This window comes from Canariomyces notabilis (assembly GCF_033297395.1).
Source record: "Canariomyces notabilis strain CBS 508.74 unplaced genomic scaffold N656scaffold_15, whole genome shotgun sequence".
In the NCBI taxonomy this organism is placed as follows: Eukaryota; Fungi; Ascomycota; class Sordariomycetes; order Sordariales; family Chaetomiaceae; genus Canariomyces; species Canariomyces notabilis.
This window is the reverse complement of record NW_027041837.1, coordinates 594,104-621,170: the sequence shown is the minus strand read 5'-3', so window position 1 is coordinate 621,170 and position 27,067 is coordinate 594,104. Positions and strand designations below refer to the sequence as shown.

General features: G+C 55.1%; 6 protein-coding genes across 6 annotated transcripts; 2 read left to right on the top strand and 4 right to left on the bottom strand.

Moving 5' to 3' along the window:
- Positions 1–2,128: 2,128 nt before the first annotated feature.
- On the bottom strand, positions 2,129–6,263 carry N656DRAFT_163589 (multidrug efflux transporter AcrB transmembrane domain-containing protein). Its single transcript, XM_064808714.1, has one exon. The coding sequence runs from the start codon at positions 6,169–6,171 to the stop codon at positions 2,341–2,343; it is 3,831 nt and encodes a 1,276-aa protein (XP_064669032.1). The 5' UTR covers positions 6,172–6,263; the 3' UTR covers positions 2,129–2,340.
- A 591-nt stretch (positions 6,264–6,854) lies between these two features.
- On the bottom strand, positions 6,855–8,397 carry N656DRAFT_780752 (uncharacterized protein). Its single transcript, XM_064815441.1, has 2 exons — positions 8,290–8,397; positions 6,855–8,198 (listed from the first exon to the last, which is right to left on the bottom strand). The coding sequence occupies exons 1-2, from the start codon at positions 8,359–8,361 to the stop codon at positions 6,990–6,992; spliced, it is 1,281 nt and encodes a 426-aa protein (XP_064669031.1). The 5' UTR covers positions 8,362–8,397; the 3' UTR covers positions 6,855–6,989.
- A 1,088-nt stretch (positions 8,398–9,485) lies between these two features.
- On the bottom strand, positions 9,486–15,438 carry N656DRAFT_799296 (uncharacterized protein; the record flags this gene model as incomplete). The annotated part of the gene is made up of 5 exons (XM_064817853.1): positions 9,486–9,682; positions 9,744–9,893; positions 9,948–14,903; positions 14,964–15,058; positions 15,119–15,438. 5 exons carry the CDS (start codon positions 15,436–15,438, stop codon positions 9,486–9,488), a joined length of 5,718 nt encoding a protein of 1,905 aa, XP_064669030.1.
- Positions 15,439–19,535: 4,097 nt separating this feature from the next.
- Positions 19,536–21,170, top strand: N656DRAFT_790537 (thiamine diphosphate-binding protein; the record flags this gene model as incomplete). The annotated part of the gene is made up of 3 exons (XM_064816898.1): positions 19,536–19,593; positions 19,815–20,329; positions 20,397–21,170. 3 exons carry the CDS (start codon positions 19,536–19,538, stop codon positions 21,168–21,170), a joined length of 1,347 nt encoding a protein of 448 aa, XP_064669029.1.
- Positions 21,171–21,915: 745 nt separating this feature from the next.
- N656DRAFT_711992 (ubiquinone/menaquinone) lies at positions 21,916–23,067 on the top strand (the record flags this gene model as incomplete). The annotated part of the gene is made up of 2 exons (XM_064811781.1): positions 21,916–22,241; positions 22,311–23,067. 2 exons carry the CDS (start codon positions 21,916–21,918, stop codon positions 23,065–23,067), a joined length of 1,083 nt encoding a protein of 360 aa, XP_064669028.1.
- An 803-nt stretch (positions 23,068–23,870) lies between these two features.
- On the bottom strand, positions 23,871–26,911 carry N656DRAFT_163289 (uncharacterized protein). Its single transcript, XM_064808712.1, has 4 exons — positions 26,644–26,911; positions 26,301–26,448; positions 26,124–26,235; positions 23,871–26,064 (listed from the first exon to the last, which is right to left on the bottom strand). The coding sequence occupies exons 1-4, from the start codon at positions 26,650–26,652 to the stop codon at positions 24,291–24,293; spliced, it is 2,043 nt and encodes a 680-aa protein (XP_064669027.1). The 5' UTR covers positions 26,653–26,911; the 3' UTR covers positions 23,871–24,290.
- Between the last annotated feature and the right edge of the window lie 156 nt (positions 26,912–27,067).

Here is a 27,067-nt window from a genome sequence, read left to right as displayed (position 1 = left end):
ACACCCCTCGTACTGCCAACATGCCCAGCCGGAATAGCATACAGAGTATGAGATATCCCGAGAGTCGGGGGAAACAAGCTCGCCTCATGACGAAAGAGGGGGTTTGTGGCAGCTCAGCACTCGTAGAGACTTGAAATGGTATTGTACAGCCGGCCGCATGTCATCACAACGGTTTTCGGAATCTGGCACGGCCTCGGTAAGCTCTCGAACTGCTTGAGGTGTGACTAACCGGGACGTCTGGTCCCCGCGCCACGCGAAAGGTGAGCGAGGAAGAAGGCTCACGTCATTGCCTGGTGGGTCACAGGAGGTTACAGGACTGCGCAGCGCAGTTTCCCCAGGTATTGGGCGGTGCTCTCCATTGGAACTCTATTGCCGGGTGCCCATTGTGGTGGGGCGCGTGGAGCGCAGACTGAGGGGGAGGCGATGTGGTGGCCACCCCCAATATCCATCGGCAGATGTCAGATCCAATCGTCCAGCCAAATTGCAACCAGTGTCCGGATAACCGCACAGCTGGCCACGAGCTTGCGCTGGCCTTGGCAGGCAGGATCACGGCGACCAGAGTACGAAACTTGCGCGCAGAATAGAGGCCGAAACTTCTTCAATGCTCCACATGGACTTCCCGTCTTCTTGGCATTGCCTGGTGGTGGCATTATACCCGCCAATTCTACCCAACAACCTGAAAACGATGTCAGCTGGTAATCCTACCGGGGGGCACTCGCAGTGAGGTGCGGTGACTTTAGAGGTGGCTGTTGTATCTGTATCTGTATTGTACCATGGGATCTTGAAGGTGGAGTGAGAGTGTGGCTCAAATGTGTTTAGAAATGGCAGCATTTACCATTCCCCTGGTACTTGGTGATCAGCAGCAGGACGAGTCACTGGATTTCAGACCTGCTGCGGTTTGACGATCCCTGGTCCCGAGTCCCGAGCGGTATGCCGACGTAAAGTCATGTTGTCGATGATCAGGGAAAGAACGGACAGGGGCGAGGTAACATCGGCACCGGTCACCGGGAAGCATGCCCGGACAACTGTATAGTCCTGCGCCCGACGTTGATAGCACGGAGCCGCAGCGCAGCGGTGATGTGATGCATGTGTTTTGTTCCCGGAATTGCCAGTAGGCAGAATGAAAAACAGACGGATCCTAATCGTCGTACTTTGCCGGCCATGAGTCAAAGGCGCGAAAGAAGATATGAAATCTGGGCCAAGATCAAACCACAGCTTGGCATAGACCCAACGAGATAGATTGGAGCTGCTGTTCATAGTTCATAACCACAAGACATGACTGGAGCTTGAAGATGATAAAAAAACGCCACTGGTCACGCACTTGGGCCAAAGTGAACAGCGAAGCGCAGCAATGCTCGAAAAGGCGATCAAAAAAAAAGCCTTCTACGCATCCGTTCAAGGGGCATCTCCTTAGTAGCATATGCCGAGGGACGGTTTGCGCGTGGAGCTAGTCGTGCTGCAATGCTGAGGTTTCGAATTTCTTGGAAGTCTTCGGCAGATGGTTTTTGGGCTTCTTGTGAAAGGCGAGCGCGAGTCGAATCACCAACACAAGCCAAGTCGCTTATGTAATCCGTTGAGTGGGACCCTCCTTCCCTGGCATCCCCTTTTCCAGGCAGGAGGTTTCCACGACAGCAAGCATGGAGGCAGACACGGGAACACGAGGCAGGTACCATACAGCGCACTCCGCCGATCTATCGAGCATGATGGCAGGAAGAGAATAAGGTATGGTAAGGTAGGTATTGTACACAACTGGAACTTGGTTGCACTTCTTCGTCCGGCAGAGACAAACTTGGCCCGTTTCTTCATCGTGAGACAGGGTCCTCTATCGTCCAAATAAAAATGTCTAACCAATACTCCCATCCGTTCCGTTCCATCCGTGGTGAACACAGTAAGGTAACTCAAGCCTGTAAGGTACATGTTAGCAGATGCTGTTCCGTTCCATCCGTGATGAACACAGTAAGGTAACTCAAGCGCATAAGGTACAAGTTAGTAGATGCTGTTCCGTTCCATCCTGTCCCCTCTCCCTACCGATAGAGCTATTCTCCCAGCACGCAAACAAACGAATTCTATGCGCTACTTCCTTCACAAGTAGGACGCCAGGACAAACTTAACAAATCATAGCTCGTTATCCGTAACAGCTTTGCGCTTCCCCTCGCCTCGCCCATGTTCCTCAGGAAGCAAAGAGCTAGCACGACTGCTCTCTTCCAAGATAGGCGACAGAACCACCCCTGACGGGGTTATTCTACGACCGGGCTCGGCAGCAGACCAAGTCTGGACAATCACCTGGGGGCCTGAGCTCCCCCACCAGGTAGAATCCCTCCGTGATTCTCCACGGGGCCTCTAGTCCTCGTCCTCAGAATCGCTATCTCCGTCGGGCATGAGCGCGCGGTACCTGCGACTGGCGAGGTCCTCCTCGAGGCCGCCCTCGCTCTCGGGGTCAATGTAACCCTCGCCACCAAACAGCGACAGCGCCACGGGCAAAAACACGAGCGCGTGCGTGGCCGCAAACACGACGAGCGCAACCCACACTCGGAAGTAGTAAATCTCAAAGATCTTGCTCTTGGTAAACGCCAGCACGCTCACACCAAGCATCTTGGTCACGGTGATGCCCGAGAAGACGCTGCCGCCCACATTGGCCAGGGCCGTCCATGCGCGCGCGTCGCGGCCACGGAAGCGATTCTTAGCCCTCTCCATAAAGGTGCGCGAGGGGAACATGAAGGCGCGGGCAATATGCGCGCAAAATTCGACGGCAATACCGACACATATGATGAGGTTGACCAGAGAGACGGCGTTGAGGCTGACGCCCATGACGGCCATGGCGCCGATAATGTCCACGACGGCCATGATGACAGTGACCGTGACCACCGCAGCGGTGAGCAAAGAACCGAGCAGGACGGTAGATACTATAAAGACGATCCCTATCGCCGAGCCGAGCAGCGTTGCGGTGAGGGAGACAATGGTAGAATATTGGTCGAAAAAGATGTAAAAGACGCTGTAGGGGAAGACGTCCAGGCCGGTGCTGACGCTGACGTCGTTGGCGATGCGGCGCGCAGAGGCATAGGCTTTGATAAAGTCATCTTGGCTGCGGAGGGGCCGATGGTTGGTGCGGAAGTGGCTCGCCAGGATGGTGTCTCGCTCCGAGTCAACAACCACGGCGGACCCGTATGACGCCCGTCCCGCCAAGGGGCAGTCTTCGTTGGTAGGGGCAGTAAGGAATTTGTTAAGGTAATGGACAAACTCGTCGCCCTCGGGCATGCCGGCCAACGTGATGTTCCAAGGGGGCTCTCGCCTGGCAAAGCAAGGCCGGCGTCCCTCGACGCAGCACTTTTCGTTCTCGGGGTTGAGCCACTGGAAGAAGTCATCGAACCAGCCGGCTGTCGGAGAAGAGATGTATGACACGTCTTCCCGCTTCCGCTCCTGCTCGAGAATGTTGGTGAGGGATAGCTGCTGGCATGTTGTGAAACGAGAGCAAATCTTTTGTTGCTGTGCCCGTTCGGTGGCATTAAACTCGCGTGTGACAAAGTATACAGGCGGTCCGGCCTGGAAGTAGTCGTAGAGATCGTTGAAGTAGGGAATCAGGTACGAATCGTCGGGAATGGCGACGCGCTGGTCCAGGCCAAGCTCAACCTCGGGCAGTAGCGCCACGGCAGCTGCAAAGATACCAAGGAAGAGCGTGATAATGGCAGCCTTGGTCTTTTTCCCCAGAAGTCTTGGAGCATAAGTCTTGCGTATGAATCGCGGCAGAAAGTTCTCGGTGGGCTCCTCGTAGTATCGGGCGCCGTTCCCGCTGTTGCCGTTCAAATATACCCTCGCGGACTTGACTTGAATACACGGGAAGCAGTCTGCTCGGCAATCTTCGACTCTGATCTGGTTGAGTGTGAGAATCGAGACGAACATGGTGACCTGAAGAATGGCGTTGATGAGCACGGCCCCGGCAGCGTATACGGCGAAATTGCGGACAGCCGGCATGCCGACGAAAGCGCCAAGCGCGAAGCAGATGGTCTCGGTAATAGCCGAAAAGAGAATTGACGGGCCCATTCGGCCAAGAGCCCTTGAAATCCTAACCTCAACCATGTCGTCCGGATGGCTGACGTTCACCCTCTCAAACTCGTGAACGATGAGGAAGATGTTGTCAACGCCGACAGCCAAGATAATAAACGGAATGACGTCGACGATGATCAGCGTGGCCTTGAGGCCGGTCCACGAGAACAGGCCGATAGATGCCGAGATGGACATGAGCACAATGGCAATGCCGACAACACCAAGTGAGAACTTGGACTGGACCAGTGATATGGCGGGGTTGCGCAGGATATCTCGGAACGATAGCGTGGTTGAGCCCAGTGCAATGGACGCGTGTAAAAACATGACAATATAACTGATGACGATGATCTTCGCATCCGTATTGGTGGACTTGTTGAGCTCCTGCTCCAGGCTTATCTCGGTTGAGAAGGAAAGCCTGAGGTTCCGTCCTCTTGCCTCGTCTTGCAGCGACAGCAGGCGATTCTTGAGAGCTTCTTCCCAGTCCATGGCACGGTCTGCCTCGGGGGATCCCTCCGGATAGTTGTTCAGAACCCAAGTGACGGTCATCGCCGATGCCTGAGCGGGATCGCCACCTTCGGGGTAGCCGCCAAGAATCATGATGGGTTCTAGAGGCTGGCCGTATTCGGGGCGGCAATTGACGGGCGTGTCAGCACATTCCCGCAGCCTAGCTTTCCAGCCGTTTCGCTCAACCATGTCCGGGTCATCCTGGAAATAGGCGGAGACCGACTGCACAACACAAGCATCGCCCGTGGGCTTGAGACAGAGATCCTGCAGCGTGCTGCCGAATTTGCTTCCTCTGACCTGGCGAATGCCCTGTTCCACTCCCATCCACCAGATAAGGGTGTCGTAGTCCAGCACGGGTCCGGGTCCCGTGGCGTTGAGATCGTTGACCAAAAACACCTTTTCTGTTCGATAAAAGGGCCCAAAGTTGGAGTCAAAGAAGGCCTTCTCCTCCGCCGCCGGTGAGCTCGGGCTTACCCACAAGCGGGCCGGGTCCTTCTCGAGCTCAAAATGGAACCAGCCGATACTCAGGATGAGCACCACTAGGAAGCTGGTGGCGATGGTTAGGGCCGGGAATCGAGCCGCCATGTGCCCCAGCCTTGCGAAGGCGGTATCGCACCAGGTATTGATGATGTATGTGTTCTGCGGACGGTCAAACATGGCACCATTTTCGGTGAGGTCGCCCTCGTCTTCGTCATCACTGGGGGCGGCATCCGTGAGCAGCCTCAGCCTCTCGCTCCTACGCCGGGCGTGTCTCCTCCACGCGATGTGCCCCACCACGGCAGCAGCAGACAAAAACAACATCGAGCAGTATGTCAGAATCGATGCGAATGACAGACAGGGCAAAGCTCCGATGTGGCACGACCCGGCCTCCTCGATATCTGGGAGCTTCGGGCAAACTTCCGGGCAATCGATGCAGGCGCAGCGGAAGTTCGGGTCATCGTCGTTACATTTCTTGGGAGTCATCGGCAGCGGCTTCATGCCCGGCTCGGTGTAGCTCGTAGGAAAGTTGATCTGGAAGGGAGAACCTCCGAATCGCTTCTTGCCAAGGAACTCGAGCAACTGCGTGTAGTTCTTTGCGCCACCGCCAATCAGGTCCATCGCCCTCGAGTTTGTCGGCCCAAACTTGACGTCCTTGCAGCTATTATAGAACCCTTCTCCGTACTCTTTTGATATAAGCTGGTCTAGCTCAGTCACCATCGTCTTGCCGTCCTTCTCCATCGTCTCGGTCACGTTGATGAAGAGCGACTGGTCGGGAGAACAGGTGAAGGTGCAGAACATGTTGAAGAAGTTCTCCTTGCACGCGGGACAGGACGATATTATCTGGTTCGCCGTCTGCAGGTTTGACTTGAGGGCGTCGACCTGTTCGGAGTCGCAGCAGACGGGTCCCGTGCTCCATTTCGGGCCACAGAGATCTGTCAACTGCTGCCGCAGCTTATCGTCGGGTTCCTCGGCTGGCCCATTATCGACGCAGGGCAGCTTGGGGCTGAAGATATTTCTGGATCCGCATTGGCCCCGGATGGCGCAGCGGCCGGCCTCGTGCTTGGGCGTGTAAACGTTTGCGGCGGCAGTCGTGAGCGTCGACAGCAGGAGCCCGCCCGATGTGCAGAGCTCGGCCAGCTTCTTCATCGTCGGTAATCAAGCCGCTCAGCGGCGCGCGACCGACAGATGAATCCGATTAGGTGACCAGGTTTTCAAGCAAAGGACTGTTGTTGTCTCTGGCAACTGCGATAAATGCGATTTCCCCTTGATGATGGTGTTCGGTGGCTGGAGACTGGATGTTAGGCGGAAAGAGCCCCGGGCCCAAAACAGGTCACTGGCCATCCATCACGCTGTCATGCGTCATGTGTAACGCCAGGTGGTGAGCAAGCGCTGATTGGCCGCTCTGTCCGGGGCAAAGCAGGGGAGCTTTGGCCTGCAGGACCCGCCGGCGGCTGGGGTTACACCAATATCTCAGGTAGGTACTGAGGTCATAGGGGTTAGGTTGAGACACCGAATTTGTGCATACTTAAGTGTACAGCGAACTTCCTAAGGAATAAAAACCTACCAGAAGACCGAGAAATCTGCTACTTACTTAGGTAACTACTTCATATGTGACGCTGAACTTGACAGATGCATTGATGGTAAGCACAAGCAGGTCAAAATGAATTGACGCCCTCATACTCTATATAACTGTAATATCCACTGCACGGAGTACTAGACCAGAAACTCAAACACCTCGACAATATGACTCCTTGTTCAGGGGCCATGACTGCCTCTCTATCGATATATGGCCTCAATCCAAACACCATCTAAACACCGCGATCGGGTATCTCGCAATCAACCAGTCCATAACATCATCCCATCAGCTTGGCGTCCAACACATGTCCAACATTCCCACCACTAATTCCCTCACACAAACCGGCAGGTATACAACTAACCCAAATACTTCGTAAACCTCCACCCCTTCACACCCTCCCCGTAACATAAAAACTCCCCGTCAACGTCTCCACCTTCCACCCATCATTCCTCAGGTACGCACCAACAGCCTGGCGCAGACGCGAGACACCATTGACGCTATGCTTTCCAACACCAGTCACAATCGTAAACCCCTTCTTCTTAGCCGCCGCCGCCCTGCTGCTGCCCTCGCCTCCAAGACCATGCCACCAGGCCCAGACGCGCTCCTTGGCGATGCGCACCCCGTCCAGCACAAACACGCCGTGCAGGTCGACGCTCGAGTCGCTGCTCTGGCGGGCGACGCGCGCCTCGGCCTCGAGCGACGCCCGCGCCGCCAGCGCCCGCGTCTCCTCCCGCGCCCGCTCCGCGTACACGGCCGCGCCTTGCCGTCCCAGAGGGCCCATCCGTCTGAGAGAGGCGGCCGCCGCGCGCAGGTGAGCGGCGTTGAAGTCGGTCAGTGTCGGTGATGGCGAGGCCGCCGCCGCTGCTGCTGCTGGTGGTGGGGAGAGTGTGGTAAGCTTTGGGGTCAAAGGTGAAAGCATCACCGGAGAGCGCTTTGCGCGGGGTGATTGGACAAAGTCCTTTGCTCCTTCGAGCTCTTCATCGTTGATGGCCGGCGAGACAGCCTTGTAGTTGATGGTGAGTTTCTGGCCTTTGGGATTCTGCTTCTTGGTACGGCCGGCTTTTCCTTTACGAGATCGACCCTCTCGATCCGGCTCGAGAAATCCATCAATGCCTTTTGGCAGCGACCCCTCCTTCTCAAGGACATCCCGTGTGAGCAATTCGTCAAATGCACGCTCCACGTTGCCGCCATTCTCCTTCAGCACAAACTGAAGAGTGTGGTCCTTGAATCGGTCCTGAAAGATAAGCTTCAGTCCCTGCACCTTATTGGCATCGCTCATGCCTGGCTGGCCGGTAAATGCCGATTGGTCGGAATGGTCCGACAGGTCGGAGACAGTGGTGGCATATTCGGCGAGCGAATCCCCGGAGAGGCCGGTGCCGCTGCCCGTTGTTCCGTCAATGCGCAGCGCTTCGACGTCAACGTCAACGTCTGCAAAGCAGCCAAGGCCCGACGGGTCAAAGCCGGTTGCGGCTTCGGCACGGGCAGTCTCTGCCAGTTGACTCAAGACATGCCTGATCTCATCGTACTCCTTCACAACATCCCGCTCGTCGGTAATTGAAATGATAAGAGACTCTTCAAGGACGGATCCAAACTCGTCCTAGATCGAGCGCATCAGTAGGCTGCACCTTCGCTCTCCTGTGATCAAAAACATCACAATGAACCTAACATAGAAAACAACGGTGACGGACAAGAAGCTTCTTGCGATTCTGCTCAGCACAGTCGCCGCTGGCATTGGCGGGGTCGTCGATAAGCGCACTCATCCCCTTCTCCTGCCTTTGTGTAGCTGAAGGGGACGGACAGAATATTGCCAAAAATGCTGCAACAGCTTGCTGCTAATCAGATACATAGCTCACGGATGTGTAAGTACATTTTAGAATAGGGTGAAGGCAAATCGGTTGGGAGTTGAGTGACTCGGTTTTGAAATGACGAAGCTACCTTTTATCAATGGTGGGGTGGAAGATGGGCAAAGTCTGGTGTGGGTCTCTGACTCTGTGTTCCACAGCGGCGCACGGACCATGTTGTACGGTGACAGGGTGAGTCGGCGACAAAGCTTCGAGTGAATCGAGTCCAACGCGGTGGACTAGAACAAGGTACTGTACTTCGTACCTCCATACACCTCCATATAATCCCATTATGATGAAATGTGCCGATTCACTCGACTCTAGCAACAAAACAACGTATATATAACGGGAACAATTCAAAGAATCAGTTCAACTTTCGACTCAGAATCTAACTTACAATCCGAGTGAGTGCGATTATCGGTCGTCCTAGGACTGGAACCCTTCAAATGCACCTATGAACCTGCCTAGGTAACTACAAGCAAAGCCAACAGCAGCAGACTTTTGGCAACCGCAATCTGCCCATCCGAGCATTACCGCAAAGTAGGACAAGAGAAATAAACATCGAAAAGCAGAACTGAACGCAGCGGGATAAATATATACGCTCTTGCCAGTCCGAATCGGACCACCAGGCTCCCGCCATCGCTGAAAGCTGACAACATAGAACACTGACATCCCCCAGAACCCGTCCGCTCAGTCTAACCACTCCAGTTGCCAGTCTAGTAATGATGAGGAAAATGGGTAGCAGTGTCATGGTACCAAAACAAAACCCGGACATTCTCTTTCTCCACAGATCCCTCGGGGTTGCAGGACTCATCATCAGGCTCCTTCCCATCGATCTTCCCCATTTCCTCCACCTCAAAGCAAAGCAGGGACCAGAAATCATCGATCATGCACCCTGAACTTTTCCCCGGCGTAAAGATTCCTCGAATCACCACCGCGCCGTCCGTGCTATCCATCCTTGTCAAGGGTGAGACTGGATACGGACGCAAGCCAATCGCAACAAGTACATGAACCTACAACCATAGCCCACTCTAGCTCTCGCCTCAAGACAAGTGGAACGCTCCTTGGCCTTCCTTGATGGCAGTGAAGAGCCGCTGCTTCAAGATATCAATGCTGGAGTAATCAGGCAACTTGAGGTAGTTGACACAGGTCATGACGCTGGGGAGGTAATCGTCCGACGTGTAAGGTGCCTCGCTAGGCTTGCACACCACCGTGAACATGGGCGTGAGGCTTTTGAATCCTATTTTGGTCGCATTAGTCGTTATCCATCAACTAGCTTGCCGCAAGGGAAGAAAACATACCACCAATAGGAAGCTTCGGGCTTCCCGTTGTAAACTGCAAGAAGTCGCGTCGCTGGCTCGGAGTGAGCTCGCTCATGGTCTGCAACAAATTCTTGACACTCTTGCTGTCCATGTTATACCCGTGATCGGCCTTGATCGAGTCCATGAGTGCTATAAGACTGTTAGCAGCACGCACAAGAAATATAAAGACGAAGAGTTGCTTACTCTCTAGAGACCAATCCTCCTCCACTCGCCCAAAGAGCGTGCAGAGCTCATCCGGCGTGAAGGCGCTCAATGCCGAGTAGGGGAACACTTGAGAGAAGCCGGCCCGGAACGCGTCCACTTGTCGCCGAACGCCGCTCCCCAGAGTCATATCAATAACCCTTTCCAAGTAGAGATCAACATTGTCGATGGTCAGCCTGATCTGGGACCCGTTGGGGACCAGCTCAATCTCTGGGTAGCCAGGCAAGGTGAAGTCGAGATACAGATCGTCAATCGAAATCTTGTCGACCACGATGTTGGCCGTATCGACCACCTTCTGCGCTGGGCTGCGGTTCGGGTCCTCGTCGATCTCTTTCTTCGCCAGGGCAAACTTCTTGATGGTCATCAACGACCTCGCCACGACAGGGTCAACCGACCTAACTGCTCCGAGGGACGGGCGCACAGCGGCGGACTCGTTGCCTATGCGGAAGAATATCGGGTTGAAATTGAGATCAATGATGCGAGAGTCGATCATCGACCGCGCGACAAACTTGCCTAGCATCTTGAAAAGCTGAAGGATCTTTTCGCCTTCCTCCGATTTCGCAAACTCCTCACTGAGGGGCCGGGGAAACAGCCCATTGGGCCCAGAGATAAACTCGCCGTCCCCATTGGGATCGTTGTCACGCCAGAGTCGCAATTTTTTCTTGCAGAACTCCTTGGAAACGGTCGAGTAGAACTCGAGCGTAGGGCCCAACCCGGTACCAACCTCGTCAAAGTACTCGACTTCGAGGATGCTCTGCGAGGCGCCGTAGAGTTCCATCACCTTAATGGCTGATTCGAGAATCTTGGCACGGGCGATGCGAACCTTCTGCCGTTGTAGACGGCCAAGGAACGGCCTCTCGTCCCGGCGGTCTCTCCGAGCCTCCTCCTGGGACTGGGCATTCTGCCAGCGGCTCATAGATCTGGCATAGCCAAACGACGTGGATTGCAAGAAGAGATGGCGCGTCTCAAAGGGGAACAGGAACGGGTACAGCCTTGCCAAATCCTCGCTCCAGCTCGGGAGGCAGTTGCTTGCCACAATCAACGGCTCCTCCAACTGCCGGTTCAGCTTGGCAGTGAGCTTGGTGTTGACGAATTGTGACAGCGGCTCAACGTTGACCTTGAGAGTCTCTTTGTTCTCAACAAGAACATCGTCAATATTTGCGTTGAGATCGTGCAGCTTCTTGAGCAGGCGAAGAATAGATGCCGTAGTGGGAAACTTGGACAGGGATCCGGGAGCACCACCATCTTCAGCCTCGAGTCCCGCTTCTGTCGTACTGCCAAACGCTACAGTGGACTCGGGGGGAGGAGGACCAGCCGCACGCCAAAACTTAACAGTATGCACGGCCGACCAGATGTTCCGGCTAAAATGATCATCACCCGTCATCACGGAATTGTGGACAGCCCGATAAATGGTCGTTTCGTTTGGAATGACCTTACCATCAATGCTGAACTCAATGTGCCAATCTTGCGGCACAGATTGAATGGCTGCAGCGTAAGACATTTGCGGCCGCGATGACGTAGAGGGTGTCGGCGATCCTTGCAATGCGGCGGTTAATGCGCTAGATCGACTAGGGAGCGAAGTTGCCGGGCGGCTCTGGGATGGCGTCGGCACGCGGGTTCCGTCCTCTTTGCGTGCCGTGATCCTGCCTCCGGCTGCAACCTCCAAATTCACTGCAGAGGGATCTGGTGTCGGCGTGTCGGTCATAGACTCGTCCAAACTGCGCACCATGTCGAGGGCGCTATCTTCGCCAGCCTCCTCGTTATCTGATATTGGCTTCTCATCCGCGCATTCGAGTGCGTCCTCAAGGTCGTCATCATCGTCGGGAGGCGGGCGAGACGGCGCGTCCTCCGACGCTGTTTGCCGGCGTGTAGACCGGCGTAACGCAGTTTTATCCCTCGAAGGGGCTTCAGGCGTAGCAGGAGGCTCACTTCGAGGCTGCGATTTGGACTTCGACCTCCGCGTTGACCGTGAGCTAGACGGCTGGGAAGAGCCAGCGGGAGGAGGCGGCGGCGGTGGAGGACCTGTGCTTGAGTGGCCGGACGGCGGCAGCGCTTGCTCCATCAGTCTGGCGGCTGCCGCGCTCATCGGGAGCCCTGAGCTGGCCATAGCAGCCAAGGCTCTTGAAACGGCTTCTCTAGATGTTCTAGATCCGCGTGGCCGCTCAGAGAGACTGATTCGCGGCCTCAGGTAGTCTTCCAAAGACTTGAAGGTTGTGATGGCATGGATCGACACCATAATGTTACGATAGTGCCGAGGAATGCCAGAATCATCATCAGCTACCAGCCTGAGGCGAATCTGCTTTGCGAGCATGGATGCCGCGCTGTTCCGATTGCCATCGAATGAATGATGATGTACGGTAATGACTTCGAAGTGCTCAGATCTGCTTAGCAAGTCTTGGAGCTTGTGAATTAGCACACTGAGGGGGGTAGCCGGGGAATCGGCTGTGGCAGTTTTGGGCTTCGACTTGACGGTATATCCCATAAAAACCTGGAGAAATGCTGATTGCGCCGCAACTGCGAGTTGGTCATCCGGGTTACTGAAGACCTGCTCGAGAACACGGACTACACCAGAGGCAAGCAGCTCGGCGCTGGTAACACTCTCCAACACGTCCGAGTCGAAGTAAGATGCCAGCTCTCTGAAGAGCTCAACGCCGCTCCGGGGCGCAAGGTTCGACGCGGTGCGGTGAAGGTAGAAGTTTTCGATGTCGTTCGCCAAGGCTGAGAGATTGGCAAGGATCTCGGTTGCCTTTTTCTTCATCACCTTCCCTTCCTTCTCTGTCTCGTGCACCTCCAAGAATTTCTTGGCAGCCTGTGCAATCCTCGTCTTCATGGACAGCAAGTCCGAGGGGAAACGCCCCGGAGGGCCAACCATAGACATTGTGGACCCCTCGGAGCTGACGGGTGAACCTGACATATCGTCCCGGTTCTCGTCGTCCTCATTATCGTCCTCATGGTCTTCGTTATCGTCGTCATCATCCCAGGAACGGTGAGAACGGTCGTCATCGTCGTCCTCATTTTCTTCATTTCCTTCGTCCTCGGCACCAGAGCCGTCCTCGTCAGAGTGGCTCTCGGCAGGCTCAGCAGAGGACCGGTTGTCAGATTCCTGTTCAGCCTCTGTTTCTGGTCCGCCGGCGGGCTCTGTAGGTTGCTTATCCGGGATTTTCGCTTCGGGCTCCGGCTCTTGGGTCGCCAGCTTGGTGATCTCCGCAATGACACCCTCTCGGTAGAGCTGATACCGGTACACATTGCCCAAGCGGTTCATCAGTAGCTCTGTGGCTTGAATGGCAAACATGACCAAGGAAGGGTGATCTTGCTGAGAAAGAATGGAAGCCAAGAAGGAGGCGTAAGGAACAGGTTTCAGAGCATCAACCAGGATCGCTTCGTCCAAGTTGGACAGCATCTTGAGCTGAGCGGTCAAGACCTTTTGGCGGACATTCAAGTTGACAGTACTCGAGTACGCATCTGTAAGAGTGGGGAAAAGAATCATGGAAAAGCGCCGAACTTCATCTTTGCAACCCTCCAAGAGTTCCATACGTTTCTCGTTGGTAGTCTTCCGGCGAGAGCCGTGCGACGATGGGGTTATCGGCTCTGCTAAAGCCATGTCAAAAAAGTGGCCAGTCACGGGATCGGCCGATTTTGGCAGGTTCGGCAGGAGTTCACAGATGAAATTCAGCGTCTCAATGATCTGTTCCCTGGGCCGGTGGATCAGGGCCTGCATGATGAGAACGCTGTCAAGCTTGGAGGCGAGATCATCGGTGCCGCTCGGGGGGGAGACGCCTGTCAGGATCTGATACAGGGTCTCTACCACGTTCATCTTGAAGAGCTCGGCCGACAAACGAGGGCTTGCGTGGGCGATAAAGGCGAGCACCCTGAGGAATTGGGTATGGATATGAGGTCCAATTAAATTGGTGGTGCCCGGCAAGAGAAGGCGGAGAATAGCCTTCAGCAGGTCGACGCTCACGAGCTCCTCCAGCTTGCGAGGGTGCGACTTGAAGCTCTCGACAATGCGGGTGACGCAAAGCGACGCTTGTTCAACAACTCGTTGGTCATTACTCCCCAGAACGTTGAGCAGAATCGGCATGACATCTCGAACGACAGGGAAATTCTCGATGTCGAGGTTGCGGCAACAATTGGCGGCCGTGGTGACGGCGACTCGCTGGGTGCTGGTCGCAAAGAATTCCAAGTAGGAGAGACACGCATTAAGGCCGCCTTCACGGACGATGCTGCCGGGGTACTCGAGTGATATCTTCTCCAATGTACTGAGGGCTTGCTCGGCAAGGTCGATGAAGGAGATTTCAAGGAGTTTCTGGCACAGAATAGGCACGGCAGATCCGTAGACGACGTTGGCTGTGCTGGCCGGTAAAGCTTCCATAAGGTTGGCAAGGCAGCGGCACGCCAACAGCATGATTTCCGGGTTCTCCTCTCCCGTCAGCTCGTTTGGCTGCATCAGTGACACCAGCTCCTTGACAAATGCGTCTGGCGAGAAGTGGCCAGAGAGGTTATCTTCGTTAGACACCAGCAGGATTTCCGAGAGCTCCTGCAGCGCGATGAGCTGCATCGTGGGATCATCCTTCTGTCGGAGGCTGTTTAGGGTCTCCTTAAGCCTCGAAGACATGCTCGAAACCATCCCGGTCAGAGTTCGGAGGGTATTGCTAAGACCATGCGACGGTCCGCCCGGGCCTCCGAAGGCGCTAAACGGATCCACATCATCGTCTTCGTCATAATGGTGCAGGGGCTCGTCGTCGTCGTCGTCGTCGTCGTTGTCGTCACTATCGTCGTCGTCCGGGAATCTGTCCTCGGGAGGAGGCGGCGGCGGAGGAGCTGAGGCTTTCTCATGTTCATCGGTACCACTCATCACGACGTCCTGGTCTTGAGCATCGCTATTGCCACCACGTTTCGATCGCCGGCTCGAGCTGGCAGCCGGAACGGCTGAGTCATCTTGGATACAAGGTCAGCCAAGTCTCTGGTTATAATGCAGGTGATGCGGCTGTGACGTACCTCGACCCTGGCCATGCTTCTTGTTTCGGCTGGATCGCCGGCTGGACGACGCTGAGGACGGGTTTTCCGAAGGGTTGGCAGGAGCTGCGCGCGTCCTGTAGCACTTGTTAGCATCCGACCCTGTCTGGCAGCGATGGTAATTGAATCCAACGAACTCTGGGCTCGACATAGTCGCAAGGCCCTTTCGCTTCCTACGGGGCACCGCTGAAGCCGTAGCAGAAGCTGGCACCGGAGGAGGTTGGGCTTGTGGCGGGGTCTTATCTACACGTTGTCTTTTGGACCTGCGAGATGGAGCAGGCGACCCGGCGTCGGCGGGGACGGGGCTAGTATCGGCGGCTCTGCGTTTCCGCGTGCTCGAGCCTTGGGTGGTGGTCGGTGGAGCCGCTGCCGGAGGAAGCGAGGCGGCGGACGGGATTGATGAGGCTGCTTGGCTCGCTGCTTGACGGGCGGACGAGCGGGTGACCCTGGACGACATGAGTAAATATTTGTGATCAAGATGAGCACGGCATGCGGTCCGTTGCAATAGGTGGAAGAGAATGGAAAGTTTGGAGGATAAGTGAGAAGGATGGCTCGATGGGTAACTGAAGAAGATTTGCTGGCAGTTGTGAAGGAGGTTGCGGTCCGATGTTGTGTGGAGGTTTTGTGGCTGCCAACGGGAACTGGTGAAGGAAGCCTGTGGAGTACGATCACCCTGAACCAGGCCTCGACTTCCTTTCATGTGCAACAACTCGATCACACATCAACGGCCATCGACCAGACCATAGCAGCGGGGCGGGTTGCTTTCTTTTCTTCGTTTGTCGTCTCCCACTTGTCGTCGTTTCACGCAGAGGCGGGCCTCGGACTCGTCGGCAGCAGAGACGGGATCGACAAAGTGAAGTTGGGTGCACGGCATGTGTCGGTTTCTTCTGGGCTACCCGCACAAGCCACCAAAGGGAGATGGAAGTAGCGAAAGGAAAATAGAGGACCAGGGAAGAGTTGAAGCAGGGCGTCCGTACCTTGCAGGAGGGGAAATGTGAGGATGGTCGGATGCACTACCAATAATGGTACCAGTAGGGGCTGTTTTGTTGGGAGAATCGTGAGGTGGTGGAGAGAAGGCAGTTGCGGCCGGAGATGATGACGGAGGCAGGCGCGCTGGATCGTTATCGAGAGCCGATCTGGACCGCAGGTTTGCAGAGCGTCGTTCTGCCATGGATTACGCCATGGGAAGGCGGCTTGCGGGCGGCGGTTCGGATGGAAGATGGCGTGCTAGATGGAGAAAATGTTCGCTCATGGATCGATTGCGGACGCCGTCGCGGTGGCTGATGGCGGCTACAGTGCGGGAAGACTGCTCGAATGGATGGATGGCGGACCTGATCAGGCAGAGGTGGTTGACCTTGGTGGAGATGCTTCGACGACTCGAAATGCTGAGGCCGATGGTGCGTTGGACTGTACACCCTGGGACCCGTTGGTTTGATGTCAGTGCGCTCTCGTTGGCGGCTCTCTCCCAATTAAGATCCCTGTGCCGGCTTCGGCTGAGGCTGGCGAATCCACTGGCTGACTGGCTTCGGGGTTGGCACAGGCTTGGGTGCACAGACCATCCAATGAAGATAAATGCACAACGCGCCGAGCCCCCTTTATCTAATGTCAATCCTTATCGTGCTCTCACGATTCCCGATTTCCCGATTTATGAAAAGTATTGGAAGTGGTAACGATGAGAGCAGTCCATGACTCCATTCCAGTATCTGATCGAAGTAGCTACACTCAATTCAACCCTCTTTTGCCACAAAAAACCATGTCAATGGGGCGGTCTCTGTTCGTTGCACACGCTGCTTGTTATCAATCTCACCATCTGCAGATTGCCAAAGAGTCAAAGACTCGACATGGCAGGTCACCTGTGGCCTACCAGGCAAGGTGATACGGAGTCACAAGGTGCCAGGAAGTTTGTTGATTTTATCCGATATCATCAAGTTACGATCCGTACAGAAACTGAAAGTGAGCTGAGATCTACAGCGTACATCTGGTGAGGCCTGTGGACAACGCTATCGGGTTCTCGAACAAGGGGCTAGCCTTCCAGTCAAGTACAAGCGATGAAGTACCAGACCTAAGATCCTGACTGCTCATGCTTTGAATAGGTAAGTAGTAACTGAAGCACTTCGGTCCACCAAACTCCCAGTAGTATACCTGAGATGCTTGCAGTGAAGACTTGTGGGAGGGCTTCCTCTGAACACTCAGTTTCAAACCTTGCCAAGTAGTCTAGAATCTCTCAAGGCGACATCTACAGCACTCGCCTGATTAGGATGACAGTGAACCTAGTTTGGACTTATTGGGTTGGTTGCTATACCACCTGTATATGGCAATTACCTGTACTCCGTACCTATCTACCTATGCCCGTGGTACAATACAAATGCCATACCGGAACCATCAAGGCGTGACTAACGACTCTAAAGCCAAACAACTTGTTGCGGTCAAACAGCACAATCAGACTTGGCCATGCCCGATTATCAAGCTAAGCACAATAGTGGGCTTTAAATAGACTGAGTCTCCCGTATTGAACTTCAATTGAAGAATGAACTCATGCTCGTAGAACTTGGATCTTAGAAGGGAGGGAAGAAGTGACGGACTCAGCACCCCATTCATCAGACACTTGAACATGGCGACGTCGAGCTGGTGACAGGGGCATATGAGGCGCACCTCCCCATATGTGTACCATGGCTATGTCAACGTATTAGCAGGTAGGTTCACACCCCTCTTCTGAGTAGGTATAGACACGGCATCGTCGGGCTCGTCGGTTGAGTTGTGTCTGGGAAATAGATAAGTAAACCACTGATGCTTATCTTGATATGAAGTTGAAACTGGGAACGTTTGAAAGAGGACTCGGACTGGATGCGAATGGCGAGGAGCCTCTAAATCTACAGTCCATCCAGTGATTCGTATTAGGTACCATGTACGCATTGCAAGCCTACCTTACACCCGGTCTGTCTCCAAGCGGCGCTGCTGTTTTCTTTCTCCGTTGTTATATTGGCGTCTCCTGCAGCCTGCTTGGTATTCAAAACATACCCCATTCCGTTCCATCACCATTTTTCGTCCAATATGTACGACGGCGCTGTCCTCAGGCTGTTAAAGTTGATGATACCTAGCGGAGATCATGGTCTTCTGGACTTCTGGTTAACTCAGCAACAACAAAATGAACAAAGTGTACTAGAGTGAGTACCTACTTGCTCTGTAATCGATCTCGTTGTCCAAAATCATATTATACGAATCCAATTTCAAACGTCCTAACATTCGGAATCTTTGTCACATAACACCATATGACCACCCAATACCTAGAATAAGCACACACTATAACATAAAGTCAACAAACCCATTTACCTTGGAGCCTAACTCTTTGCTAAGGGGGCAAGATGAATAAAAAATTTCCAGGAGAATAAACCGGCATAAAGCTCAGCCCGGAAGGTATCGAGAGTTCAATCCGCCTGACAGATGGACAATAGATGTTGAATCTAGACCAGACAGTGGTTCGAACCACCGACCTCCCGGGCCTACGAAACCGTGCAGAACGATTTCATAGTTAGGTGGTTGAGTGGCGCGCCTCATTCCGCTCGACCACGTCGGCCCCGTGGTGAGTCTAACTTGGAAATTACCGCGTTGGAACTGGATCATATACCCCGTGGCGCGTCGACATCGGATGAAATGGCCCTCGCCGCTCTCCTTCCCACCCCTATACACTACTATCTGGGAGACGACATGGTGAAGGATTAGGACTTCTTGTCGCTTAAGGCTCCCTAGCTATCTATGAACTACATTACTTTACTGCGAATGGGTCCCTGTTGGATTTGGTCATGATATGGACGGCACGAAGATATCGGTATATAGCAAGTCAAAGTACCTAATGTTGATCTGGCTGTGAATCCCACTATAAGAGCGATATAGGTTCCTAATCATGTAAATAATGTAGAAGACCAGTCGCCAACCTGAGACTCATGGTGGGTACCCCAAGGGCTCGTCCTGTTCTCAACCATTGCTTCCTTAGGTACTTAGATACCCTAGCTTTCTAGGTACCTACTTACAAACGTAACTATAGCAAAAACTGCTCTTCTAAGGTTTCTATCTGGTTCAGCCTGTGCTCCAGGTCCAGCATACGGACAGTTGAGCTTGTTCTACGGCACGAAATCCAAGCCATAGAGCGTGGGCCTGTCCAAGCGAACTCCCCCGAGTCAGCATCCAAAGTTGGCGGTTAGAACAAATAGGTACGTGTGTCGTATCCTCCCAGACATAAGCCTGCCGGATTTTCTAAGAGTGGTCTCGACGTCCGTCGCGGTCAGCCAACATGTCCGAGAGATGGACCCAGGTTTACAAAATGCGGGGTACAGGGTACAGTACCCGTCGAGCCCAATGAAGTTGATCATGATCAAAAGTATAACCTGGCTTCTTGTGTGCAAAAAGTAGAGTTTTGACGAGCTTGCCTCGTCTTCCCTTGGAAGCTCAACTGCGTGTTGCGAAACATTCACTCGGGCAAGCACTTGCCGAGTCACCGACCTGGGCCTTGGGCGACTTACCCCTGAAATGTTTAAGTGCCAAGGCCGCGGTGACAACATGGCGGCTTGTATCGGCACAATCGACGTCAATCCCGGCCCAGCTGACTTCACTTCGAGTTCCTTCCATGTCCAAGGACCTCCAAACTTGAATTGCCGGCGATCTGAAGCCATGATCCCTTGGTCACCAACCTGACACTTGCAGCGACATCACCAGAACGGGACACAATGAAGCGAGCGTGTCTTTCCCGAACGCATCGGACGCTCCTGCGCTCGCGACAGACACCACTCCTCTTACAAATACAGGCGACGCCGCCAGTGTCTCTCCCAGCCTCCCCAGCAGAACACCAGCACCCCAGACATGGCTCGTCCATCTCGCAGCGGCCCGACTCGAAGCACGTCATGTTCCCCGGCGCGCTCAAGTCGGCCTTCAGCAACACGATGCGCTTCGAGCAGCCGTCGACGTACCCCGCCCTGCCGACGTATCGCATCGTCGACCAGCACGGTGTCGTCGTGGATCCTTCTTTTTCGCCCGACCTCAGCGACGACGAGGTGGTCAAGTTGTACCGCGACATGCTCGCCGTGTCCATCATGGACCTGATCATGTTTGACGCCCAGCGCCAGGGCCGCCTGAGCTTTTATATGGTATCAGCCGGGGAGGAGGCCGTGTCGGTGGCGACGGCGTCGGCGCTGGCTAAAGAGGACGTCATATTTTGCCAGTACCGCGAGCAAGGCGTGTTTAAACAGCGAGGGTTTACGCTGAATGACTTTATGAACCAGTTGTTTGCCAATCGCAAGGATCCTGGGAAGGGCAGGAACATGCCCGTGCACTACGGCAGCAGGGAATTGAACATTGTACGTGGTCTATCGCGTGATCTGTCGCATTGATTCAATGAACGGCATAGCTGACTATTCGTGGCAGCATACCATCTCGTCGCCTCTTGCGACGCAGCTACCGCAGGCTTCGGGGGCTGCGTATGCGCTCAAGATACAGAGGATGCAAGACCCCAGTGTGCCGCCGAGGGTGGTTGCGGTGTACTTTGGCGAAGGCGCGGCTAGCGAAGGTGACTTCCACGCCGCCTTGAACATTGCAGCTACAAGATCTTGCCCGGTCATCTTCATCTGCCGCAACAATGGGTATGCGATCTCTACACCAACGCTGGAGCAGTACCGTGGTGATGGCATCGCTAGTCGCGGCCTTGGCTACGGTATCGAGACCATTCGCGTGGACGGAAACGACTTTTGGGCGGTCCGCGAAGCGACCAAGAAGGCGCGCGAGCTAGCATTGCAAGACGGTGGGAAGCCTGTTTTGATTGAGGCCATGACGTACCGGGTTAGCCACCACAGCACGTCGGACGACTCGTTTGCCTACCGAGCGAGGGTTGAGGTAGAGGACTGGAAGCGGCGGGACAATCCGATTGCCAGGCTGCGCAAGTGGATGGAGGCCCGGGGTTGCTGGGATGAGAATAAGGAGAAGGAAGCGCGTGACAGCATCAGGCGGGACATTCTCAAGGCGTTTTCCGAGGCCGAAAAGGAGAAGAAGCCACCACTCCGGACCATGTTTGAGGACGTGTACGAACAGTTGACACCGGATCTGAAGAAGCAGATGAGCGAGCTAAAGAGTCAGCTAGAGAGATACCCAGATGAGTACGACCTAGCCGATTTTGAGGGTGGGAGGGACAGCCTTGTTAAATAGCGAGCGGATGGAGCGGTGAATTTGACTTGAGTCGAATCGAGACTTGGGGGTGTCTTGCAAACTTGGGACGTGGGGAAGCACCAGTTGACGCGGCCATCCGGGGCCATCCGGTTGCCAGAGCAGATGTTGTTTGCGACGCGTGAACAGCTATTCAGTACTGCCAATTTCCAGAACCGAACTCGACCACAAACAATCTTTCCAAGCTTAGCAACGCCAATTGCGAATCCTTTCATACTCCCCACTGAATCTAGTTGCTGTGAGCCACCGCTCTCGACACCATGACTGATTCAGGCCAGATTGTCATCGTCGTGCTGATTGTCTTGAGCCTCACTGCCATCCTCGCCGTTCTTGGGGTTAAATGGGTCAAACAACACTATTACCAGGCTCACGGGTCGTCACAGGACACCGAAGTCTAACAACCCGGTGCGTAAGTTGCCAGTCGCTCCCCGTATTCCCGTCATGTTAGACAAAAAATCCACGATTGAGGAAAGGGCTTTCGGAGAGGTGGTGCTTATCGAGCAATCACCCCACTTCCCTTCGATCTTGGCGAAAATGACCCCGCAATCAAGGCTGAACTTCTGAAGACATCATAGGCCAAGCCACACATGGCAGCCACACTCTGCCGGGCCGACCCGATTTTCATCACATGCAGATTGAACATTGCTTGCATTAGCATGAGCTGATCGCGACCCTTTACAGATCTCACCTCCTCAGAGTCTACTTTTGGTGCTGTCAGGGACTCACTATGGCAGCAGCTCCAGGCGCTCTCAGACGGGCACTCCCTTCAATACGGAGTGCCATTGTACAAGTACATCCCCAGAACAAATCTCAATTGACGAGATTATTCTCTACCAGTCTACCATCTCAACGCTTGGATTCTTCATCATCTTCCTCTTCTTCCTCCACCCCCGAATATGCGATTCCCGACCCGTCAAGGCCGACACACTTTGGCTTTGAGACAGTGACAGAGGGTGAAAAGCGGGAGCGCGTGGCTGGCGTGTTCACCAGCGTAGCAGAGTCGTACGACCGCATGAACGACCTGATGTCGTTTGGTTGGCACAGAGTGTGGAAGTGCGTATCCTCAGTTTCCATACCTCAGCCGAAATTACAAAGTACCCAACTAACCATATCTCATTACAGAGACCACTTCGTCGCCTCTCTCAACCCAGGCTTCTCTCCGCTCACCGCGGGCCCCGACCCCCGCGGATCGCAGCACATCCTCGACATAGCCGGCGGGACGGGCGACATTGCCTTCCGCATGCTGCACACGGCCCACGTGCTCAACAACAACCCCTCTGTGCGCGTCACCATGTCCGACATCAACCGGGCCATGCTCACAGTGGGCAAGCAGCGCGCCTCCGCACTGCCCGCGAGCCAGCAAGCCGCCCTCTCCTTCGTCGAAGCCAACGCCGAAGACCTGACGCGGACACGGCCGCTGCAGCCGCTCAGCGACGCCGAAAAGGCAACAACCAAGCATGCCTTCTTCGACCCGGCCACGGCAACCTCATCGATCCCCTCCAACAGCGTAGACCTATACACAGTAGCCTTCGGGATCCGCAACTTCAGCAACATACCCGCGGCGCTGCGCGAGGCGCGGCGCGTGCTCAAGCCCGGCGGGGTGTTCGCCTGCCTCGAGTTCAGCAAGGCCGACAAGCATCCGCTGTTCAACGCGCTGTACAAGGAGTGGTCGTTCCGCGCCATCCCGCTCATCGGCCAGCTCGTCGCCGCCGACCGCGACAGCTATCAGTACCTGGTAGAGAGCATCGAGCGGTTCCCGAGCCAGGAGGAGTTTCGGGACATGATTGTTGACGCTGGTTTTGTAGTTGCCGGCGACGGGTACGAGGACCTCACCGGCGGGGTGGCGGCTATTCATAAGGGCATGAAGCCACGGGCATGAGGCCGGTGGGTTCTAATGGACGGGTTCGTCGGGGGAGTGTAAGAGTAGGTAAATAGCCAGGCGTCTGTACTAGTACCTGTACCTGTATATCATGGATAAATAGATAGGGACGTGGATGACATGCCCTGCTTGGGCAAAAGATAGGGCATACCGGCCGCCGGCCTAGTACCATCTACTTTCCCTGTTCTCGTGCCCTCAACTTCACTCATACATGGCACCTCATCACAGCAGTATGTAACACATTGCACCCATCACACAAGATTGCAGCACAAGTCCACGCAGAAGCACTGACCTGAGAATCCACCGCCTAACCTCAGTCCAACCCCAGTCCAACCCAGATGAACTAAACACTTTGGGCACATGGCCGGTCACCACAGTCCCCATCAGACGCTTGGTCCGCCAAAATCTTGGCCACTCATGACGGTGTGGGCATCGGCAATGAGAATGAGGGTAAGGTAGCTGAAGCAAAGGCCTGGGGAAGGTAGTGAAAGGGATAGTGGGTTGTGTGTGATGCCTGGGAGAGCGAAACTCCCTAAGCAAACCATCCCGCCGTAGCAAAGGACCGCAACGGAGCAAGAGCAAGCATCGAAATACACACAAGACAGAGGAAGAGAAGAGACTAGACACTGGGAAACACGAATTTCTAAATACGTCTGACTAGAAACTCGGCCTGCCGTCTGTACGTGCCTGTCTCGTTCCCTGTCCTTCCCTTTGCATTCATGAGAAGTTCCTGCGCGACTCTAGGTCACAAAGCAGCCCAATATCATCGTTTCGGCTCTTTCCCGAACCGCCATATCTTGTCTCCTGAGGAACTGAATTAATTTGAGAGAGAAAAGCTAAGGCACAAAGAAGCCAGATTCCCCTTTCCCCCAAAACCCCTGCCAAGCCGCCATCATCGCCTCGGTTCTCCGGAAGAAGGAAGAAGAAAAGGTAAAAGGGGAGGATCAGTTGGCCCTAGTAATAACAGGCCCCGGATCAAGTATCACGAAGGTTGGAAAAGAGGTGCGGTCGGGCGGTTTGTTGGACGGTGTCGGATCATCAGAGCAAAGCACGCTCGTGGAGGAGTCTAAGCGCTTCTGGGCTCGCGTTTGAAAGTCCTGATCGGAAGTGGGCCCAATAGAAAGTGGGCCATGGTTGTGATGACGTGAGCACGTGTAGGAATTCGAAGGGTGTGTTTGAGTCTGTCCATCCGCTGCTGGGTTTCTTGTATGAGGGCCATCCCATTACGAATCCGCGGGCGCAGCCGGGCTGGCTCCTCCGCCCTCGCCCCTCATACCGCCCCGCTGTCCCCGTGACCCCCGTCCGCGCTCCCCACCCCGGCCGCCACGGCCGCCGCCACGGCCGCCGCGCCGACCAGCACCCTCGCTGTCGCTAGCACCACCGCCGCCGCCAGCGCTCCGGTATCCGCTCTGAGAGCTAGAGCCGTCCCTTCCAACCCGGCTGCTTCCCCAGTTACCAGCGCCGCCACGTGAGAACTGTCGGGCAGGCGGCTGGAAGATCTTCACCAGCGGCTTTGAGCGGTCTTCCTGGCCGGGGGCTCGGTTCTTCACTTCATCAGGAAGACGCTCCATCGCACCGTCTCGATCTTCTGTCGTTTTGAATTGTGCCACTTTGTTGTTCGCGCCCCACTTCTCGATCTTGAGGATCTTGGCCTTGTCCTCATCGGCGAAGAGATCACGGACCTGCTCATCGCTCTGCGCATTCATGACAAACAGACCAATGATGTTGTCCGCGGGATTCCTGGGTGCGGGAGATGGAGCCGCCTCGGGCGCGTTCCCAGCTCCGTTACTGGCCGACGATTTCTCCTCCTTAGGCGCGGGCGAAGGGGTAGGTACCGGGGCTGGGGCTGGGGTGGGAGGTTTGGCCTGGGCTGGTGCAGGTGTCGTAGAAGCCGACTTGGCCGGCTGGGCGGGGGGAGCTCTTGCCGCGGGAGCGGGAGTAGCTCCGGATGGCGCAGCAGGAGGCACAGTGCCGACTGGGCTTGTGCCAGCGGTGACGGGCACAGACGGAACTCCGGTTTGTTGCTTTGCGCCGCGGTGCGAGAAATTGAAACCTTGAGCACGCATCTCTGTGCCAATTCTTCCGTCCTGGATTTCCAGAACCAGCCAACCAAAGGCAGCATCCGCCAGGTTAAAGTTCCACATGTTCTTGAAAGCGCTCTCATCCACTTGGCCAAGAGCAGCCGCCGATTGGCCGGCAGCTGCGCCACCAAACGGATTGCCGCCAGCAGCAGTAGTGGGCATCTTCTCAACAACTCCGAGTGCATTCTTAAGCAGGTTTTGCTGGGCCTCGTTCTGCTGGATAGCCGGCTCGACCTCTCCCTTTACAGTTTCCCACACATCGTTGAAGGACGCCTTCGACGCCGCAAGCTTCCCGCGGTAGTGATCCAGGGTAGGGTTGACGCTGAATTCGTTGTAAGAGCTTCCATATCGGAAGTGGAGGCCTGCCGAAATAGAGAAGTCTGCCTTGAGAGTCACCGAGAGTTGGTTCAGAATGCCCTCGCGAGCCGGCGAGGCGTGTGTAATGAAGATGCGAGTCTCAGTCGGGTCGTAAACGCGATTCGCGGTGTCAACGAGCTCGCCCATTTGCAACAGGGTCGTCCACATGGTTCCCTGGCCACCGGCAATCGTTGTCCGCCCCTCACCGTTATCAAACAGCTTGTGCATGACGACGGCACCACCTAATCCAAGCAGGCGAAGCTTTACACCGCCGATTTCGAGCAGCATGGACTGCGCCTCATCGATGATGTAGAGGTTGGGAACCTTGTACTCCTTGGACCGGAATTTCTCCAGCACCCGCACATCTTCGCATGCACCCCAGACAGTGTACACCGGGACCTCCAACTTCAGCTCGCCGCTGATGAGAAGGGGAAGCTCCGAGAGGGGAAGCTCGCTCGGCGGGAATCGGGTCTTGACAGGGCCGGGAACCCCTTGCGCAATGGCCTTTTTCGTTGCCTCGGAAATCAGCGGAGAGTATTGCGCGACATGCTTCAGGGTCCTGTTGCAATAGCCGCCACTGTCAGCAAGTGCCATGAGGTACATATAACACCAACTTACTTCTCAGCGATGCGCTCGAGAGACGTCTCGTCGTAGAAGCCGAAATCGCCAGTGTGGATGATGTAGTCGGCGCGGGCGGATTTGGCAAGCTCGTTGAGGGACCGAAGGTTGCCTGCGTCGGACCATCATCAGCAAACTATTGACAGACAAGGAAATCGGCACACAGATTTCTCATACCTCGAACATCGGCAATGCAGAGAACTCTAATAGGGCCTGTCTGGATGATGCGACCTTGGTTCGGCAGCAGAGGGGCAGCCCCAGGAACGGGGCCGGAGTGAGGTGCGCCGCCATTGGGCAGGTAGCCCTGGTTGTAGGGATTACGAGGCTGCTGGAATGCGTAGTTGGTGTTAGCATATAGTTGCAAGAAAAGTAGTTGCAGAACATGGTCAAGCTCATATCAAACCGCGTGTGGCAGCTCTGGTCCGACTCAACCGAGAACGAGCAACGGTAACGCAGGAGAGGTACTGAAACCAGAAACTAAACAACGGAGAAATTGTGAAGCTGTTGAAAGGGAGCTCACAGATGCCATCCCGCAGGTAGACAGGTTACGCGACTGAGGGCAGTGGAGGTGACCAGTGGATCAGCAGAGAAGAGGCTCTATGTCCAAAGGCGCGGCGGCCAATGCTCGCAGGCGATAGAGAGAAAAACAATGGAAGGTAAGAAACCAAATAAGCTGGTTGCGACAGAATGGGTATCAAGAAAAGGGACAGCGCCCGGTAAGGTGACGCGAACAAAATCGAGAAGGTAGCGGGTCGCTGCTGATGAGCGGAGGGGAGAAGGGCCGTGGGATAATTCGTGATTCGGTCGGATTTGAAGTTTTTCAAAGTCGCCCTTGCACGAGCTTCAAGAATCTGCTGAATGGCTGAGAAACTTCCAAAGTGAGTTCAAAGTGCACTGGCAGCTCAGCCAGTTGCGCGGCAGGGGAGTTGCCCGTTTGGGTGACG